Source organism: Hemibagrus wyckioides, linkage group LG19 (genome assembly GCF_019097595.1).
Source record: "Hemibagrus wyckioides isolate EC202008001 linkage group LG19, SWU_Hwy_1.0, whole genome shotgun sequence".
Taxonomy (NCBI): domain Eukaryota; kingdom Metazoa; phylum Chordata; class Actinopteri; order Siluriformes; family Bagridae; genus Hemibagrus; species Hemibagrus wyckioides.
In genome coordinates this window covers 20176642-20197031 of record NC_080728.1, presented here as the reverse complement: position 1 = coordinate 20197031, position 20390 = coordinate 20176642, and the positions used below count along the sequence as shown (strand labels likewise).

The 20390-nt window shown below is 41.0% G+C and overlaps 2 gene segments (V, D, J or C); one reads left to right on the top strand and one right to left on the bottom strand.

Moving 5' to 3' along the window:
* Positions 1-1762: 1762 nt before the first annotated feature.
* LOC131369901 (immunoglobulin kappa variable 1-39-like) lies at positions 1763-2244 on the bottom strand. The segment is given in 2 exon segments: positions 1763-2082; positions 2181-2244. Coding segments are annotated over 2 exon segments (369 nt in total).
* Positions 2245-7916: 5672 nt separating this feature from the next.
* LOC131369900 (immunoglobulin kappa constant-like) lies at positions 7917-8622 on the top strand (the record flags this gene model as incomplete). The annotated part of the segment is given in 1 exon segment: positions 7917-8622. A coding segment is annotated over 1 exon segment (336 nt), but the record flags the coding sequence as incomplete, so codon positions are not given.
* Between the last annotated feature and the right edge of the window lie 11768 nt (positions 8623-20390).

The following is a 20390-nucleotide window of genomic DNA, read 5'->3' as shown; positions in this document are numbered from 1 at the left end:
AAATGACTGCTAATTATTTTAATTGCATTTACTTTTACATCAAGTATCATGTAAAATTCATTTCATTTCAAATCAGTTCTTTTTTGCCCCACACCCTGCAGCAGTGACAGTATTGCTTTTTGTGGTTATTGTATACCTCATATTCTTGTTCTTCTGCAGTAAAATATAAAGCTTTAACACGATCCATCTCCAGCTTTTCCAACAAGCATCTGAAGCAGTGTGAGATCTGATCTTTTTACAGTGAATGTGAACAGGACTTGATGAGGAAAGTCTGGATCACCTTAACGAGATGTAAACCCACATCATGATACCAGTTAACCCAGTTTATGAGAGTTTGGTGAAGTGAAGTCAGCTCTCATACTGAGACCCCGAGTTTTCTGAGCTTGCTTGGTCTCAGTCCTCAGGTGGGATTGGTCAAACTTTCTGCAGGTGAGATTGTTTAAACTCTGAACAGGAGCAGGAGGTGATTGGTCAAAGTTTCTGTAAGAGTGAGAGAGAGAATGGGATTGATCAAAGTTTTTGCAGGAGTTGGTGTGGTGGAGTTTCTCAAAATTTCTGCTTCAGTGGACAGAATTGGTCAGTTATTCTGCAGGAGCCAGTAAGAGAGGGTATGAAGGGTTAAACTTCATGTAGGAGTGGGTGAGATTGGAGATACTTTGAGCAGAAGTTTGGGACTGGTCAGGAGCAGGCAGGACTGGTCAGAGTTTCTGTGTGGTTGTTGTAGTGCTCAGGTTGTTGACTGTGCTGCTGATGTTGCAGTGTTTTTGTGAAATCTCTACAGAAAAACATTTTTTCCATTTCACATTCAATCAAATCAAGAAACTGCAAATCACTGGTGTTAATAATTAATGTAGAAATTCAACCCAGTGCCTTACAGAGTTTCTAATTAATGTCATCTAGTTACAAATAAAGAATCATTGAGATGTTTCACACAAACTGCTGTATAACTCAGGGTCATCTGTCCAGAACTGAAATAAATTTATATATTTTAAAATGTTTATTTTGTTATAATTTTATATTATTCTCTGATTTATACTCATTAAAGATTGTTAAAGGGAGTTTATTATTATTTAATTGTTTGTTAATAAGTAAGATATGTTCAGTTAAAGTGTGTTTTCTCTGGTCCACAGTGTGTGTGTGTGTGTGTGTGTGTGTGCATTAGTGTGTTAGTGTGGTGTGTTTTCTCTGGTCCACAGTGTGTGTGTGTGTGTGTGTGTGTGTATTAGTGAGTTAGTGTGGTGTGTTTTCTCTGGTCCACAGTGTGTGTGTGTGTGTATGTGTGTGTGTGCATTAGTGTGTTAGTGTGGTGTGTTTTCTCTGGTCCACAGTGTGTGTGTGTGTGTGTGTGTATTAGTGAGTTAGTGTGGTGTGTTTTCTCTGGTCCACAGTGTGTGTGTGTGTGTGTGTGTGTGTGTGTGTGTGTATGTGTGTGTGTGTGTGTGTATGTGTGTGTGTGTGTGTGTGTATTAGTGAGTTAGTGTGGTGTGTCTTCTCTGGTCCACAGTGTGTGTGTGTGTGTGTGTGTGTGTGTATTAGTGTGTTAGTGTGGTGTGTTTTCTCTGGTCCACAGTGTGTGTGTGTGTGTGTGTGTATGTGTGTGTGTGTGTGTGTGTATTAGTGTGTTAGTGTGGTGTGTTTTCTCTGGTCCACAGTGTGTGTCATTGTGCTGTATCACATCCTCCCCCTCAGCACCTGCAGTCTCTCCCAGCTGCAGCAGTGCTTCTCTGTGTACTCTCACTGACCGAGGTTTTTGTACCACGCTCTAACACTGTGTGAACACTCCACCACTATGGTAACTCTGACAGTAGTAATCTCCTGTATCTTCAGTCTGGACTCCACTGATGGTCAGAGTGAAGTCAGTATTAGATCCACTGCCTTTGAAACGAGCTGGAGTCCCTGACTGTAAGCTAGTAGCATAGTAGATCAGGAGTTTAGGAGCTTCTCCAGGTTTCTGCAGGTACCAGTGTAGATAGCTACCACCAAGCACACTGCTACTGGTTCTACAGTTGATGGTGACGGTGTTTCCTGGAGCAACAGTTTGCACTGAAGGAGTCTGAGTCACAGTCACCTGACCTCTGGATCCTGAAGAGAAACATAGATTGTGTTTCTGTGCTCTAAAGTGGTGTAGAATTAGTATGAAATGAAGTGTGTGAGGCTGTGAGTTGATGTTAAACTCTCACCTTGAGTCCAGAGGGCCAGTGTGCAGATGAAGACGCTGATCAAAGTCATGGTTGCTGTGGGTGAAGTTGCTGAGCAGCAGCTCTCAGTCATGAAGTGTTAAAGTCACAGGGCTATAAACACTCACAGAGCACTGAAGCATGGACCACCAATTGCTATTCTGGGAAAAATGAAACTATTCAGTCCTGTTCATGCAAATCTCACTTACACCTCACTGCTCTCTCTCTCTCTCTCTCTCTCTCTCTGTGTCTTTTTCTCTCTCTGGACCCTGCATTTAAACAGCTCTGGATATAATATAAATTGTCTTCTGAAGTTTGACTCTTTTCATACACCATATCATGAACCTTATTCTTACTTAATTATTATAATTCTAACTTACTTTCCACGGAGTCGTCACAGGATTGCTGTCCCTCTGACAAGCATTCTTAAACCACACTGCATATCATGAAATGGACTGCACACTCATGAAATGGACTCATGAAATTTGTCACATATACATTACAGCACAGTGAAAGTCTGTCTTTCCCATCCTTGGAGGTTGGGGCCAGAGCGCAGGGTCAGACTTGATACAGCACCCCTGGAGCAGAGAGGGTTAAGGGCCTTGCTCAAGGGCCCACCAGCGGCAACTTGGCAGTGCTGGGGCTTGAACCCTTGATCTTTCGGTCAACAACCCAGAGCCTTAACCACTTGAGCCACCACTGCCCCGATGTAAATGTAGACACTTTTCTAACATAAGCGACTGTGAAAAAAATACTGAGGACAAAAAAACATCAGTTCTTTAAATGGCACAAAACCTCTGTGAATGAAACCCACCTTCACTGTCACAACACTGATTTATATACAACTCCCATGATCCTCAGCCTGCAACTTCATCACATGACCTCCAGTCAAGCTGTTCACAGTCACCAGATTACTAATGACACTCAGCTGTTTGTACTCACACTACTCCCTTTAAATAATCATAGGATGTACCACAAAGCAGGATTTCAGAGTTAAACTCATAACCCAAAGTTACACTCTCACAGATTTTAAGCTGGGTAGATCGCCATGGCAACATACTGTACACAGCTAACCTGCTCTGGGGCAGGATCGATTCAAGATGACCACAATGAGGGATTAGTAAAACATCACCGTTCTTCAGGGATCTCATGGAGATCAGGACTCGTATTGTGAAAGGATCTCTAGGGTGTGATAGAGTTTTAGGAAGAGACAGAATCCTTCAGGGTTTTATAATCCTCATATTTTTATGTTATACATTTTTATAATTTTATATAAATTTATTAGGAGGTAACTGATTATTATTAATGTCTTGTATGTATATAAAGCATCTAAAGTCTATTATGATTAGGATATAACTTCGGATATAAAATATCTAGCAGTAACTGGGGTTTAATGGAACATGAATATAAAGCTCAGTAATGCCTTTTTTACCTGTTTACACAAACCTGTGTTCAGCTGTGCTTGGAACAAACACTGGCTCTCTATCTGTATCCATATGGTCTTTATTTAAACACAGTTTTCTACAAATATTTCTGTTCATTCTACATTGTAGATCAGTTTCATTGGGTTCCCTGGAGACACCTGAGAGGGTTCACCTGCAGGAAGCTCCTGATGACTCCATTTCCACTGCCACTGCTGGACCTCAGGGGTGATTTCAGCAGATCAGGAAAATACTAGATTCAGGATGGAAATGATCTTTGGGATTCTCAAGACACACTTCAATAGTTTAAGGCTGTAAAGTGTAGACCCAGACGAGGAAGGTGACATGACAGTGCTGCACAGTAGAAGCATGATTAGGAAGGAGAAACTCCCTGATTTGCTGCATCCTGTCACCGTGGACCAATCAGAGGGCAGGGCTGTGAGACTGGCATTTACTGACCAATTCTTCTGTTACCTGTTTAAAACGAGCTCCCCTGGTACTGGGGGGAGGAGCCAGTATAGAAATCAGTGTAGAAATCATGAATCCTTCCTTAAGCAAATAAATTCTGAACGTATTTAAATGTCTTTTCCAGCTTTATCATATTTTTATATTATCAAGTGTGATGTGAAATTAAATAAAATGCCCTCACTCATTTACACAGTCAGTTCTTTTTTGCCCCACACCCTGCAGCAGTGACAGTATTGCTTTTTGTGGTTATTGTATACCTCATATTCTTGTTCTTCTGCAGTAAAATATAAAGCTTTAACACGATCCATCTCCAGCTTTTCCAACAAGCATCTGAAGCAGTGTGAGATCTGATCTTTTTACAGTGAATGTGAACAGGACTTGATGAGGAAAGTCTGGATCACCTTAACGAGATGTAAACCCACATCATGATACCAGTTAACCCAGTTTATGAGAGTTTGGTGAAGTGAAGTCAGCTCTCATACTGAGACCCCGAGTTTTCTGAGCTTGCTTGGTCTCAGTCCTCAGGTGGGATTGGTCATTCTTTCTGCAGAAGCAGGTGAGATTGTTTAAACTCTGAACAGGAGCAGGAGGTGATTGGTCAAACTTTCTGTAGCAATGGCTGGGATTGGTCAAAGTTTCTGTAAGAGTGCGCAGAATTGGTTAATTATTCTGCAGGAGCAGATGGGATTGGACAAATGTTCTTCAAGAGAGGATGGGATTGATCAAACTTTTTGCAGTAGTTGGTGTGGTCTGGTTTCTGTTTCAGTGGACAGAATTGGTCAGTTATTCTGCAGGAGCCAGTAAGAGAGGGTATGAAGGGTTAAACTTCATGTAGGAGTGGGTGAGATTGGAGATACTTTGAGCAGAAGTTTGGGACTGGTCAGGAGCAGGCAGGACTGGTCAGAGTTTCTGTGTGCTTGTTGTAGTGCTCAGGTTGTTGACTGTGCTGCTGATGTTGCAGTGTTTTTGTGAAATCTCTACAGAAAAACATTTTTTCCATTTCACATTCAATCAAATCAAGAAACTGCAAATCACTGGTGTTAATAATTAATGTAGAAATTCAACCCAGTGCCTTACAGAGTTTCTAATTAATGTCATCTAGTTACAAATAAAGAATCATTGAGATGTTTCACACAAACTGCTGTATAACTCAGGGTCATCTGTCCAGAACTGAAATAAATTAATATATTTTAAAATGTTCATTTTTTCTCATGATTTTATATAATTCTCTGGTTTAAACTCATTAAAGAATGTTAAAGGGAGTTTATTATTATCTAATGGTTTGTTAATAATTAAGATATGTTCAGTTAAATAAAGTCGTAATGTGGATATTAAAGTTATATAATAAAAGTCTATAATATTAACACTAGGAACATTACTATAACAGTAACACTACTACTCATAAAGAACTGGTAAATTGTGTATACTACTAAAAAATTAAAATAAACTAATAAATACTTTTTATTAAATTGTTGGAAATTACTGTGTAAGTCTGGATGCTGTGGTTTAGTTCTTCCTTTTCCGTTCTAAGAGTGTAGATAGTGAGATAATCCACTTCCTGATAATAAAAACGTAGCTGTTCCACAGTGAGGAAAAATTCCACACAGAGAGTAAAAGTCTTTGTAGTGGACTAATGATGATCAGCTGAAAGTGTGTGTGTGTGTGTGTGTGTGTGTTTGTGTGTGTGTGTGAGTGCTGACTGTACTGATCTCCTTCATCTTCAAGTTGCACTTCATTGAGTTTAAGAGGAAATTCTGTTTGATATCCATCATCACTAAAATATTAATATGTTAACAAAACCTCATCCACAGGTGAGAAAGGTGGACTCCTCTCACAGATGTGTGTGTGTGTGTGTGTATGTGTGTGTGTGTGTGTGTGTGTATTAGTGTGTTAGTGTGGTGTGTTTTCTCTGGTCCACAGTGTGTGTCATTGTGCTGTATCACATCCTCCCCCTCAGCACCTGCAGTCTCTCCCAGCTGCAGCAGTGCTTCTCTGTGTACTCTCACTGACCGAGGTTTTTGTACCACGCTCTAACACTGTGTGAACACCAAGTTACCACTGATCCAGTGTTCACTCTGACAGTAGTAATCTCCTGTATCTTCAGTCTGGACTCCACTGATGGTCAGAGTGAAGTCAGTATCAGATCCACTGCCTTTGAAACGAGCTGGAGTCCCTGAGTATAAGCTAGTAGCATCATAGATCAGGAGTTTAGGAGCTTCTCCAGGTTTCTGCAGGTACCAGGCGAGGTCATTACCCTCATCCACTCTGCTACTGGTTCTACAGTTGATGGTGACGGTGTTTCCTGGAGCAACAGTTTGCACTGAAGGAGTCTGAGTCACAGTCACCTGACCTCTGGATCCTGAAGAGAAACATAGATTGTGTTTCTGTGCTCTAAAGTGGTGTAGAATTAGTATGAAATGAAGTGTGTGAGGCTGTGAGTTGATGTTAAACTCTCACCTTGAGTCCAGAGGGCCAGTGTGCAGATGAAGACGCTGATCAAAGTCATGGTTGCTGTGGGTGAAGTTGCTGAGCAGCAGCTCTCAGTCATGAAGTGTTAAAGTCACAGGGCTATAAACACTCACAGAGCACTGAAGCATGGACCACCAATGCAAAGTGTGTGTGTGTGTGTGTGTGTGTGTGTGAGTGTGTGTGTGTGTGTGTGAGTGTGTGTGTGTGTGAGTGTGTGTGTGTGTGTGTGTGTGTGTGAGTGTGTGTGTGTGTGTGTATGTGTGAGTGTGTGTGTGTGTGTGAGTGTGTGTGTGTGTGAGTGTGTGTGTGTGTGTGTGTGTGTGTGAGTGTGTGTGTGTGTGTGTGAGTGTGTGTGTGTGTGTGTGTGTGTGTGTGTGTGTGAGTGTGTGTGTGTGTGTGTATGTGTGAGTGTGTGTGTGTGTGTGAGTGTGTGTGTGTGTGAGTGTGTGTGTGTGTGTGTGTGTGTGTGTGCACTGCAGTGTGATGGAGGTTTTTGTACGATGGTTTCATTAGAATGTATCACTGTGGTTGACTTTTGGTGGAGGCTCCAAACTCATTGTGAACAGTAAGTGTGTTTTCTTCTTTTTAAAACTAAATCAGTTTAGTTCATTACTAATTCCATGAATAAATAAACTTAAACTAGATTATTTATGTTTAGAATTACATCATTGATTTTATTGTGTATTATTATGCTGTGTTGAGGAATACATTTCAGTATCAGAACAGATCCCATAGAAATGTTCTTGAACATTCAACAAATACACAATAATTGATGTTAAATATGTAATAATGACACACTTGCTATATATTCAACATGTAATAACTCTGCAGTTACTCTATAATAAACATTTAATAAATATAGTGACTTTGTGCTGATGTAAAATCCAGATGTTAGCTGCTGTGTGTGTTTGTGTTAAACAATGAATATTTCTGTAATCAGCTACATTTGTATTTGCTGCAGTTAAATATGCTGAAGGTTTGAAGTATAAAGTAATAAGACTTGTTATGAAAAATGATTTTTCCAGATAAATTACAGTGTGGAACATGTTTGTTTTGTCTCTGCACTGAAACTGAGGTCAAATAATAAAGTACTCAATGAAACTCAGTCATGAAGTCAGACTTTATTAGACTTTATTACTCTGTAAGATCAGTCAGTTCCACAAAGTTACAGAAATATTTCAGAATCCTTTCTAACTGTGTGTGTGTGTGTGTCTGTGTGTGTGTATCTGTGTGTGTGTGTCTGTGTGTGTGTATCTGTGTGTGTGTGTATGTGTGTGTGTATCTGTGTGTGTGTGTGTCTGTGTGTATGTGTGTGTGTATCTGTGTGTGTGTGTGTCTGTCTGTGTGTGTGTGTGTGTGTGTGTGTATCTGTGTGTGTGTGTGTTTCTCTTTTTCAGCGGGTTCTGTGGTGAATCCCTCCGTGTCTCTGCTCCCTCCGTCTCCTCTGCAGCTGTCTGAAGGATCGGCCTCGCTGCTCTGCCTGCTGTCTGGCTACTCTCCACAGGGGGCGCTGGTGAGCTGGACAGTGGACGGCTCCCAGGTGAACACCGGGGTTCTGACCAGTGTGGAAGAAGAGAAGAGTGGCCGTTACAGCCGCAGCAGCACCCTGACCCTCAGCAAAGACCTCTGGGAAAAGGGGGAGGAGTTCAGCTGTAAGGTCTCCCATAACAACGCCAATCATCCAGTCACGTTCAGAAAGAGTCAGTGTGAAGGCTAGTGGATCCAAGCTAGAGTTTAACATAGAGCTGCTTATCATCCATCCTAAATAGAGTTTCAATTCTACACAATGCTGACATTTCTGTCTTTACTCTCTTCACTGTCCTGTTGCTCTTCCTGTAGTTTTTGCTGAAATAAAGCTGAGTTTTGGACGTTGTCTGTTCTTTTATTCCAGTTAATAGTGATGATCAGTGTGATGAGAGAGTGGGATTAGCTGTAGATTCAGTGCTGTGTGTTGTGCTTCAGTGAGTTTGACTGAAGGAAGTTGAACATCTGGTGAAATTTCTGCTCTATTCTGGGAGAAATGAAACTCTTCAGTCCTGTTAATGTAAATCTCACTTCCTCCTCACTGCTCTCTCTTTAAGTGAGGATTAATATTTATTAATATTTTTTATTTCTTTTTATTCATCACCGAATCTGCTGCTGTAAGAACTATAGCACATATAACACACCCTACACCCTCCTGGTCCTGACAAGTGCATTAGCTGATTGATTGACAGCTGTCTCCGTCTACGGGAGGAAGACGACTAGAATAATAAAGAGAGAGTGGCACCATATCCATGACATGCTCAGAGTTGTGTGTTAAATCTAAACACATTAGGAAAGCGGTGGGAGACATTGGCTGTACTTAAGTTTGTGAGGGAAGCAGAGAATTTAGTTTTTTTTTTTTTTCATTTTTATTTGTAGGTGAAGATGTAGATATAAAGCAAATTAACATTAGGGACGTTTACTGTGGTTTCCTTTAGAGGGAACTTGACACTGCTTCATGGCTGATGCTATGGGAACACTTCTTTACAGAAGCTGTGTCTGAAGCTCTGTGTGAAATCACACTAATTTATTGGTTCAGGTAGGTCATGTGCCAGAAAAACCATAAAAGGGCATCATTTACTTCAGCTTCTTTGTCTTCAAGAAGCATTCTGTGTGTGTTTGTGTTGACTGATTGTCTGTCTAGACTAGGGAAAAAGAAGACATATATAAAAGATGGCGAGCAAACAGTTCAGAAAGTGCCTGCATTTGTGCCCCTGGTACATTACAGGGGACGACTTGTCATTTCTCTGCATTGTTTGATTGGTAAAGGAGTGAAACATGTCTTCTCCATAAGCTCTGCTCCTGCTTGGCTGTTTTCTCCAGCTAAGCACCTGTTCTTCATGACTCCTGCATCTACTGAGGCAGCATGCCGACCTAGATCAAGGGTCTCACAGGTCTCGCAAGAGGTGATTTCCTTTAACTTGTCTAAATTACTTTCTGAGAGAAAACACTCAGTGGCATTTGTACTGTTGAAGGCAGTTTTGTGTGCTGTTGCTAAGCTCTCTTCGTGCTTGCTTGGCTGTATTTCCTGCCAAGTCCCTGCACCGTGTGGCTCAAGTCCCACGTCTATCAAGGAAGCGGGTCGGGTTTGTCGAACAGAACCAGCAGATCCTTTCTCTCATCCTCTCAGATGACTCTAATACCTCCACTTCAGCTCTGGGAGCTCGCTTTGCAATGTCTCCTGTCCTAGATGAGGATATAATGTTGTCTGCATTGGAAGATGAAGAGCTCAATGTGGACAACAAGCAGCAGTTAAACTGATACCACATTCTGTCGTGTTCGAAAACCTCCTGGAGGTGATTACATGTGCTGTTACTAAGCTTTGCTTAGATTAGCCTGATGAAAGGTTAGCACTGTCTGCTCTGGGCTTGATGACTACTACCTAACTTCATTCCATGAAGGCGTCTCCCATTTTTCCCCCAGACATTCACACTGAGGTGACGAGGTGGAATAATTCCTAATAGGCCTCTGGTATTCAGCCATTGTGGCCCTAGATGAACACGGGTATGTGACAATGCCTAGGGTTGAAGAGACACTTGCGAGAAATCCCCCCCCCTTCATCACCTACATGAAGAGAAAGTCTGCACTCCCATTGGAGCCCTGTCAGGCCAAGTCCGCCCTTATAGGAAAAGCCTACATGGCAGGGGTACCAGGCTGGCATGATAAAGGAGCTTGTTTGTAGTGAGGGGCTCACCAATGAGGTCACCAAAGGGCCACATATTTAGCCCTTTTGCCCATACCATCTGCCACTTCATGGCTGCATATGTTGCCATGGAGAAGTAATCTGATGGAGATAAAAGAAAAGAACAAAACCTTTCTTTCAAATTCCCGGAATTTCTCCATCACCTCTCTCAGACCACCTAGCAGCATGGAAGCTTCTGCCAGGTGTGTCACAGTGGGTCGACAGTACTGTCGAAAAAGGCTACAGAATGTAGTTCACCTTCCATCCTCCTTCTTTCAAGGTGAAAGGGGCCATAGAGCATATTCACCTCCCAGATAGAGATTGGGGGATTCCATCCTTTTTGTAATAAAGTAAATCTGGCTAGGCCAATGCCTCTGTGCCACCCAGGTGCAGAGGGTACTCGGCTTATGGCTGTAGTGGCCAAAGCTTTTCTTTTGGGTGTGCTACACATGGCATTCGGGAGGGCTCCTATCTTTCTTGCACACATATTGCCTGAAGATGACAGTTGTATTTATTGTACTGTAACACTTCCTCCTGAAACTAAGAGGCTACCTTTGGTGGTCTGCAACATAAATCAGGGCAGTTTGAGCACCAGATTTTGAGCAGTTCGAGACCTGATTTTTCTCACTGAGAGTGATTTACACTCCAGAGTGCACGATCGGGAAGCAGGCTTCCTGCTGAGGGAATGGTATTTGCACCTAGCCATTCAGCAGGCATCCGATCGTGCTGTACCCCATGAGCCTCCTGGGACCCACCTCATCATGCTGCCTCACTGCTGATCTCTCAATCTCATAGTGCACCCCAACTCACAGAAAAAGAAAAGACTTTTTGTACTGCACCTTGTAGATAAAACCCAGACTTTTGTTCACGATCTCTGGTGTGTCTGTTTTCTGCTCTCACAGCGTGAGTCACTACAACAATAACCAAAACACAATATCATTCAAAAGTAATGGAACACACAATTACATAAAGGAGAGGCAAACAAACACAGTCCAAAATTGTAATCTAAAACAAAGTTAAAACAGTCCAGGATTAACCGGGATAAACAGGGTAATCACAAGCAGATTTAGCCTTTATTGTACCTGGAAAAGCTGCAAGAGCGTCATGGCAGCAGCACAGTTCACAATATAATAAAATGAATAACGAGAAGAGGATCAATATCTGTACAGAATTAAATCACCAAAGACTATTACAGTCAGGTGATTCTGTCACCAAGATACTTAAAATAACTTTAAAAGCATCTAAAGAGATCAGTTCCTTAAGTTTCAGCTCATTTTGCAAATGACTCCAGGCAGCAGGAGCAGTAAAGCTAGCTAGCTAGCTAACTAGCTAAATGGTAAACAGTGTCTGAGGGATATAAACACTAAAAAGATGCATGCATATATATCACATTACCAAAGTCCTGCACAGACATAAGAGTGGAAGCAATGAGCCTCTTCTTAGCCTCAAAACAGTAATATACAGCATGAATAGGAGTGGTCCTAGGACCGACCTCTGAAGCACACCTTTAGTTACACTGAGTGACCGAGAGGTGAGTCTTTCTGATTGTACACATTGAGTTTTGTTTAAGAGTTATTAAACCAAACAACAGTATGTTTACTCCGATGCTGATGAGTCGATGTATCAGTATGGTAAGATACAGTATTGATGCTTCACATAGATAAAAAACAGGGCTGCACCGTGTTGCTTGTTGTCAACAGATTCAACTGAATCATTTAGTACTTCTAAAGCTGCTGTAGCTGTGCTGTGGTGTTTTCTGAAACCAGAACCAGACAGGATGTAATTAGCAGAAAGGAATTTAATTGACTGCTGACAAGTGATTCGAAAACTTTGACCAGGAAGACAGCTTGGATATGGGCCAGTTATTATTTAGCTGTGTGGGATCGCCATCTCAGGCATAACATTATGACCACTGACAGTTGCCGTGAATACGACTGATGATCTCCTCATCATGGCACCTGTTAGTGGGTGGGATATATTTGGCAGCAAGTGAACGTTTTGTCCTCAAAGTTGATGTTAGACGCAGGAAAAATGGACAAGCGTAAGGATTTGAGCGAGTTTCACAAGGGCCAGATTGTGATGGCTAGACCACTGGATCAGAGCATCTCCAAAACTGCAGCTCTTGTGGGGTGTTCCCGGTCTAAAGTGGTCAGTATCTATCAAAAGTGGTCCAAGGAAGGAACAGTGGTGAACCAGCAACAGAGTAATGGGTGGTCAAGGCTCATTGATGCACGTGGGGAACAAAGGCTGGCCCGTGTGATCCGATCCAAGAGAGGGGTTCTGTTGCTCAAATTGCTAAAGAAGTTAATTCTGGTTCTTCTAAAAGGTGTCAGAATAGACAGTGCATCACAGTTTGTGGTGTATGGGGCTGCATAGCTGCAGACCAGTCAGGACGCTCATGCTGACTCCTGTGCACCACCAAAAGCTCCAACAATGAGCATCAGCACTGGACCATGGAGCAATGGAAGAAGGTGGCCTGGTCTGATGAATCACATTTTCTTTTACATCACGTGGATGACCGGGTGCGTGTGAATCGCTTACCTGGGGAACACATGGCACCAGGAAGCACTATGGGAAGAAGGCGAGCCGGCGGAGGCAGTGTCATGCCATGGACAATGTTCTGCTGGGAAACCTTGGGTCCTACCATCCATGTGGATGTTACTTTGACATGTATCACCTACTTAAGCATTGCTGCAGACCATGTACACCCTTTTGCCCCACTTTACTACTTACAGGGCTTAAAGGATCTGATGCTAACATCTTGACACCAGATACCACAGCACACCTTCAGGGATCTAGTGGAGTCCATGCCTCGACGGGTCAGGGCTGTTTTGGCAGCAAAAGGAGAACACAACATTGGGCAGGTGGTCATAATATTATGGCTGATCAGTGTATATGTGGAATTTGACGGGAGTCAGCATACCAGTGCTGCTAAAGAGATAAATCCCAGCATGAGTAACAGGAAGCCTAAAGAAAAGTGGAAATGTGGAAAATAAACTAGTCACTGTGTGAAAGCTGAAAGATGTTGCTAGCTAACAAAACACTGGTGACTAGCCATGTGAACTCCACTCAGTAAAACACTCTTTATGAGTGAAATACTCAGTAATTCAATAATGTTGCTATGGTGATATGATACTATACAAAATACTCATGTAGAATTCCTGATTATTTTATTGATAAAGGTTTTTAGGCAGAAGATACACGTTAAAACACATTCCTGTCAGAGAGGAGCTACAGTTACAGACTGACGAGGGAGCGCGTGAGTATCGCCTCAGCACGAGATTCTTAAAGAGACAGTACCAAATTAAACACATTCCCATTAACACCTAAAACTCCAAAAAACTCATCTAAAACCCAATAAAAGACACGAACAACTAGATATAATGATATAAGTAAAATAAAATTAAAGATTTGGTGCAATTAGTTTAAAAAAAAATAAATAAAAATTAAGTAACTTTAAACTTTTTACATATCTCACTACCCAGAAAGGGACATCACAGACTTAACACGTGATTAAATTAACCCTTTATATTCCAAAGATCAACTCTGATAACATTTAAGCTTAAATGTCCCACCTTACACTTTATTTGCTCCACTATTGTACTATATTTCGTATATAACCTATAAAACAGCCTCCTGTGCTTCATTTTGCGCTTTATCACACCGCACTGTGGATTAATTTCCTATATGGACACACCTCATGTTTATTTCTTATGAATCATTAAAACCAGGATGTGAAAGTGAGAAATAATGAGAAGTTACTTACTGTTCCCAGTACTTACAGTACTGGGAAATATGTTCAGTGCTGGTTTGCCACAACAGTTTGCCAGTAGTGGTGAACTTCTATCAGTCTTCTGGTATTTCTATCAATCTTCTGGTAACACGTCTGCCATTAGTGACAAACATGTCCAAATATTGTTTGCCACAGACGGTAGTTTTGGCAATAGAAAGAGTTCAGTAATTTATCCTTTTTATCATTTTTTGCTTAATGTACAATATACATTTACCTGCCTCTTCGCCTGAGTAACTACATTTCCCAAGATTACATACATCTCAAGTGAATTATCAGTGAGGAATAACATCAAGAGTTGAGAGAGACCCAAGAGAAAGTACCATTAAAAGTGTTGAAGAAGAGAAAGTTCCAATAAAAATCATTCAAAAACATTTAAGGCAGGACATGGTGTTGGAGAGAGGTGGAGAGGGAATATGTTACTTTATCAGACTTTCAGAATGATCTCTACAGAAAATGATCTCAGAAGAGCTGGGTCTTCATTAGATCTGCTGATTAATGAGTTTGGGTCATTCCATGTCAACAATTTATGACAAATTTCCCTGCATCACATTTTCCATTATTTTTATTTTTGTCTGGTGAAAGTCACTAAAACTAGAGTTTGTCTAATCCATAAACAGGAATTATTAATTGTATTGCACTGTGAAGAATCTCGAGATACAGTCACAAGCTACATCTGGAACTTGGCTACATCTCGCACTTGGGCAGCAACTTAGTAATGGTTATCTGTAGCACTGTTTCCAACTGCGACCTGAACCTGAATCATCATGACAGCTCACTAAACAGTAAGTTAGTTGTTCATTTTAAACACATTAGCCCTACTAACAGTCCCATTAAGGCTGAAATGGTTATTGTTACAAACTACCCCATCATATAGACTTTTATAGAATTTCTAACACTGTAAATGTAGTTAGCTAGCTAGCATTAGTATTAGCTGTTTACTAATGCCTATTTGTTTATTGTGGGTATGCTATTACAATAACTTATTTAAAACTTACATAATTTACTTAATCATAATTTACATATTCATAACTTGACAATTCATAACTAAGTATGTATGAATAAGTATTCGTATGAATAAGTTATCACATATTAAGCCTCCTAGTCTACTAAATGCCAACTTCAACAAGTTACCGACAAGTTTATGTCAGTTTTGCCTGTGTTTATTGTGAGCCTTTATACACTGCGGTTTAAATTTTCCTCAGTGACAATAATTCTAGATCAGGATTAGATTTGGCATCAGAGTGCTGGCCAAATATGGAATAACCACATACTATGACACAACACCTTTCCAAACAGGTATGCCTATATGTCCATGGTAAAATATGGCTACTGCTCTGTGACACTGGTACAAATTTTAAACATCATGTTTCTCTTCAAAATATGTCCAGGGTGTTCACCTGGTGTTCTCTTTACATCTTTGCTTCTTGAATGGACTCGCATGTCAGGAAGCTGATGAAAAATATCTTCACCCTTGCATGGCAAAAGCCAGTCAAGGTGTCCAGATCTACATGAGGATTTCATACAGCTTCCTGATGAAGGTGAATAACAAATGTTTGTGTCTGCACCAATTACTGCTACACTTGTGTGACATAGTAAAGGTGACACAAATAGCCCTAATTTCAATTTTCACTTATGCTCCCTGTAGCCGTGGTGATCTATAAATAAATTCAGTGTTGTTTGTTATTCATTAAAGTCTTTAATGTCTCGTGTTTACAGATATGTCAGGAAGTGTCATCACTCAAAAACCTGGTGAGTCCTTCACTGCAGATCACTTGTTTGTTTTATAACCCCAACTGCTAAAAAGTTAGAGCTGAAAGAAAAATGGTTATCTTAAAATTTATCCTAGTAATCTTAAACCACCTTTAGTGTTTGTTACCAAAATACTCAATTTTCATTTCATCAGATGATACAAAGCATCATTTCCATACCTGCAGTGATTAGCCGGTTCCTGCAGTGATTAATTCTAGGTACAGTTTAAATAGATAACATGAGAGGCTAACATGACTTAGAATCTGTTGGAGATCATGGATTTCATCGTGGTTCCTTAACTGTTAAATGCCACAATTCATTATTTAAAACGCTAATTAAAAATTTCTTCCTTTTGATCCCTTAGGTTGTTGCAGAATTATTTTTTGCTTTTCTTATAATATTTTTTGTTGGTGGTATTAATATTCCTATGTTTGTATGTATGTAAATATACACTAATAATAACAATAATAAGTTTACAGTGTATTTTTGTATTGCCTTGTCCCAAGCCCATGATGTGAAATGAGGAGGTTTACATGTGGAGCTAGCAACCCACTGCGTAAAATACTCTTGCTATAGAAATGTCGACTACATCATCAGAAAACCATCAAATCCAGGGCAACGCTCGCCCAGAACAGAAATGGCTGGAGAAGATTTGTCAATGCCTTATTCTCCACTAGAGCGAAGAGGATTAAAAATGTAAGTAAGTAATGCAACACATTTGATAAATGTGTAAAGCTATTTATTACATGTCAGTATTGTTGAGCTAGTCTAGTGGTAGATGTGGGCGTGGTTAAATTACATTAGTGTAGAATGTGACATACAGAGCAGTCAAGTGAAAGATCAATACTTTGCTATGCAACATATTTTTGTGCAAATCCACTGATATTCAACATACAGAAGGTTTCATCAGGAGCACAAGGGATTCATCACACATTCTGCAAGACTTGGTGGGATTAGTCAAACTTTAGGTGTGGTTGTTGTGGCACTTAGTTTTTTGTTTATGATGACTCTATACAGATAATCATCATCTAATATTTTATCAGTAATAAAAGATGTTTAAGTAAAAAAATGTTCAGTTAATTGTGAGTCTCAGCTCTATAATTTGGATTTGGATTTTAAATAGTTACAGGGCTTTAATAGAACATGTATATAAAACTCAGTAATGCCTTTTTTCCTGTTCACACAAACCTGTGTTCAGTCTCTGACTACCAGCATTAAGGTCAATGTCCTGGGTCAGTTCATGACTCGTATTCTCAGGGAGTGTACACTATATCACCATGTAGAGCTTGGAATGAACGCTGACTCTCTATCAGTATCCATATGGTTTTGATTTAAATATATTTTTCTACAAATATTTCTGTTCATTCTACATTGTAGATCAGTTTCATTGGGTTACCTGGAGACACCTGAGAGGGTTCACCTGCAGGAAGCTCCTGATGACTCCATTTCCACTGCCACTGCTGGACCTCAGGGGTGATTTAAGCAGATCAGGAAAATACTAGATTCAGGATAGAAATGATCTTTGGGATTCTCAAGACACACTTCAATATTTTAAGGCTGTAAAGTGTAGACCCAGACGAGGAAGGTGACATGACAGTGCTGCACAGTAGAAGCATGATTAGACGTGCAGCAGACGTGCAGACGTGTTTTTCTGAGCTCCGTCAAGCTGGCCTACAATTCCGCTAAGTTTTCTAGATCATTACTTTTAATAATATCTTCATTAGCTGATAGTGTCACATAACATTCTCATTCCAAATGCTTTTTAAATCACTAGTTTTATTTGTTTTCCTGAACACCTGCTTACAGCTGGTTAGCCCACTAGCACGCTAACCCCTTAGCCCGGCTATTAGCATGCTAACCCACTAGCCCGGCTATCTCGATTCTGTTTAGAGCTTACATTTTTCACGAATTATCTCTGTTATTCTACTTCATTTTAACACTATGTCGGTTGTGGGTTTCAGTTGAAGCAGGCCCAGCTGTGACAGTGGATAGCCGCACTGGAATCATCCCGGGCTGACGCACACCTGTCCCAGGTAAATCCGCGGCATGATACGATCACTCCCACAACCTCAACACCGCGTATTTCTCTGCCCAGGCCCAGCGCAGCTAGGAGGCAGCCCGCCCAGGTTTTGTTCACTCCGGTGCCGGGGGACCACGAAGCCTGGATGCAGCAGCAGCAGAAGACACCCGCCTTGCCCCGGCCGAGGACCTCTCCCCCTCCGCCGCCACCCATCTTCAAGATCTCGACCCGCAACCGCTTCGCTCCCCTTCATGAGACGGCGTGCGACATGGTGATCATCGGAGACTCCATCGTCCTGCACATCCGTGCTACCACGGCTAAAGGTAAGGTGCGTACTCATTGTTTTCCTGGTGCTCGTGTTCTTGATATCGCTGCACAGGTACCTGCGATCCTCACCAAGAACATCGGAGCTGTGGTCCTCCATGCTGGCACGAACGACATCAAGCTGATACAGAAGGAGATCCTGAAGAAGGACTTCAGAAACCTGGTGGAGAAGGTTCGCACCACATCGCCCCCGATGAGGATCATCGTATCAGGACCACTTCCCACGTTCCAGCGAGGAATCAAAAGGTTCAGTAGGCTATTTGCATTTAATGAATGGTTACAGTCTTGGTGTCAAGAACAGAATATACCACTTGTTGATAATTGGAATGTTTTCTGGGAGCCTCCTAGGCTCTATGATGGCCTGCACCCAAGCAGAGCTGGAGCAGCAGTCCTCTCGGACAACATATCCAGGACACTGCGCACCATCTGACTGGTAAGTCATTCCTCAGATTACATGTATAATAGCAACTGTTCAACTCGCCAGACTAATACAAGTTCACACATAGCTCGTCATATAGAAACTGTGTCTGTCCCCCGATTAGTGAGATTAAAGGATAAATTCGTCAATAACTCTCGAAATAATCTTATCACAATTAAACCTGAAAAAGGCCAAATAGGTAAAGAAAAACAATTTCTTAAGTTTGGGCTTCTGAACATTAGATCCCTTGCACCGAAAGCACTTATTATTAATGAAATGATCTCAGATTATAGTTTTGACGCACTCTGTCTTACTGAAACCTGGCTTAGACCAAATGAATACATTGGCCTAAATGAGTCTACTCCATCAGGATATTCATATAAGCATGAGCCCTGTCAGATAGGTCATGGTGGTGGTGTTGCATCCATCTATAATAATTCTCTTACCGTTACTCAGAAAACAGGACCCAGGTTTAACTCATTTGAAGTGCTCATGCTTAATGTTGCACTCTCAGACAGGCATAAAAAATCCCTACTATATCTTGCTCTGGCCACCGTGTATAGACCCCCGGGGCCCTACGGTGTTTTTCTTAATGAGTTTTCACATTTACTCTCAGATCTTTTGATCAGTTTTGACAAAGTGTTAATTGTAGGAGACTTTAACATTCATGTAGACGATGCTAATGATGCATTAGGACTCGCATTTATAGATTTACTAAATTCCTTTGGGGTTCAATAAAACATTAATAGACCAACTCATCGTTTTAATCATACACTAGACTTAGTTATATCACATGGGACTGATGTTTCCGATATAACCGTTCTACCTCAAAGCGATGACATCACAGACCATCACCTCTTATTGTACACTCTACCTGTAGAACATATTAGACACGTCTCTCCACGTTATAAACTTGGTAGAACTATAACTCCAACCACTATAGACAGATTTACAAACAATCTGCCAGATCTGTCTCAACTTCTTACTAGACCCCGAAATGCAGATGCACTAGATGAAGTAACCAACAGCATAGACAATATTTTCACCAGCACACTAGACACTGTTGCCCCCATCCGATTAAAAAAGGTCAGAGATAAAACACCTGCACCATGGTACAATAGTCATACACACGCCCTCTAGAGAGCAACCCGTAACCTCGAGGGAAGGTGCAGAAAAACCAAATTAGAAGTTTTTAGAATTGCATATAAAGACTGTCTGTCCAACTATAGACAGGCTCTAAAAGCTGCTAGGGCTGAGCATCTGAGCAATCTGATAGAAATAAACCAGAACAATCCCAGTTTCTTATTTAGTATGGTGGCTAAACTAACAAAGCATCAGATTTCTGGAGAGAGTATTTCAGCACAGTTTAGTAGTGAGGACTTTATGAATTTCTTCACTAAAAAATTGATAGTATCAGGAACAAAATATTGGATGTTCAACCATTGACGGCATCTGGTGATCCAGACCAGCCTATAGCTCCACACTTAAAGTTACAATGCTTTACCAGCATAAGGCAGGAAGAGCTAGCTAAACTTAGCACCACGGCTAAATCAACAATGTGTTTGCTAGATCCAATTCCAACTAGATTGCTGAAAGAAGTGATACATGCAGCTGGAGAGCCTCTTCTTAATATTATTAACTCTTCGTTATATCTAGGTCATGTCCCAAAATCTCTTAAGTTAGCAGTTATTAAGCCTCTTCTTAAGAAACCGAAACTAGACTCTGATGAAATATCAAATTACAGACCGATTTCAAACCTTCCGTTTATAGCTAAAATATTAGAAAAGGTGGTGTCAGCCCAATTATGCTCTTTCCTACAGGAAAACAATATCCTTGAAGAATGTC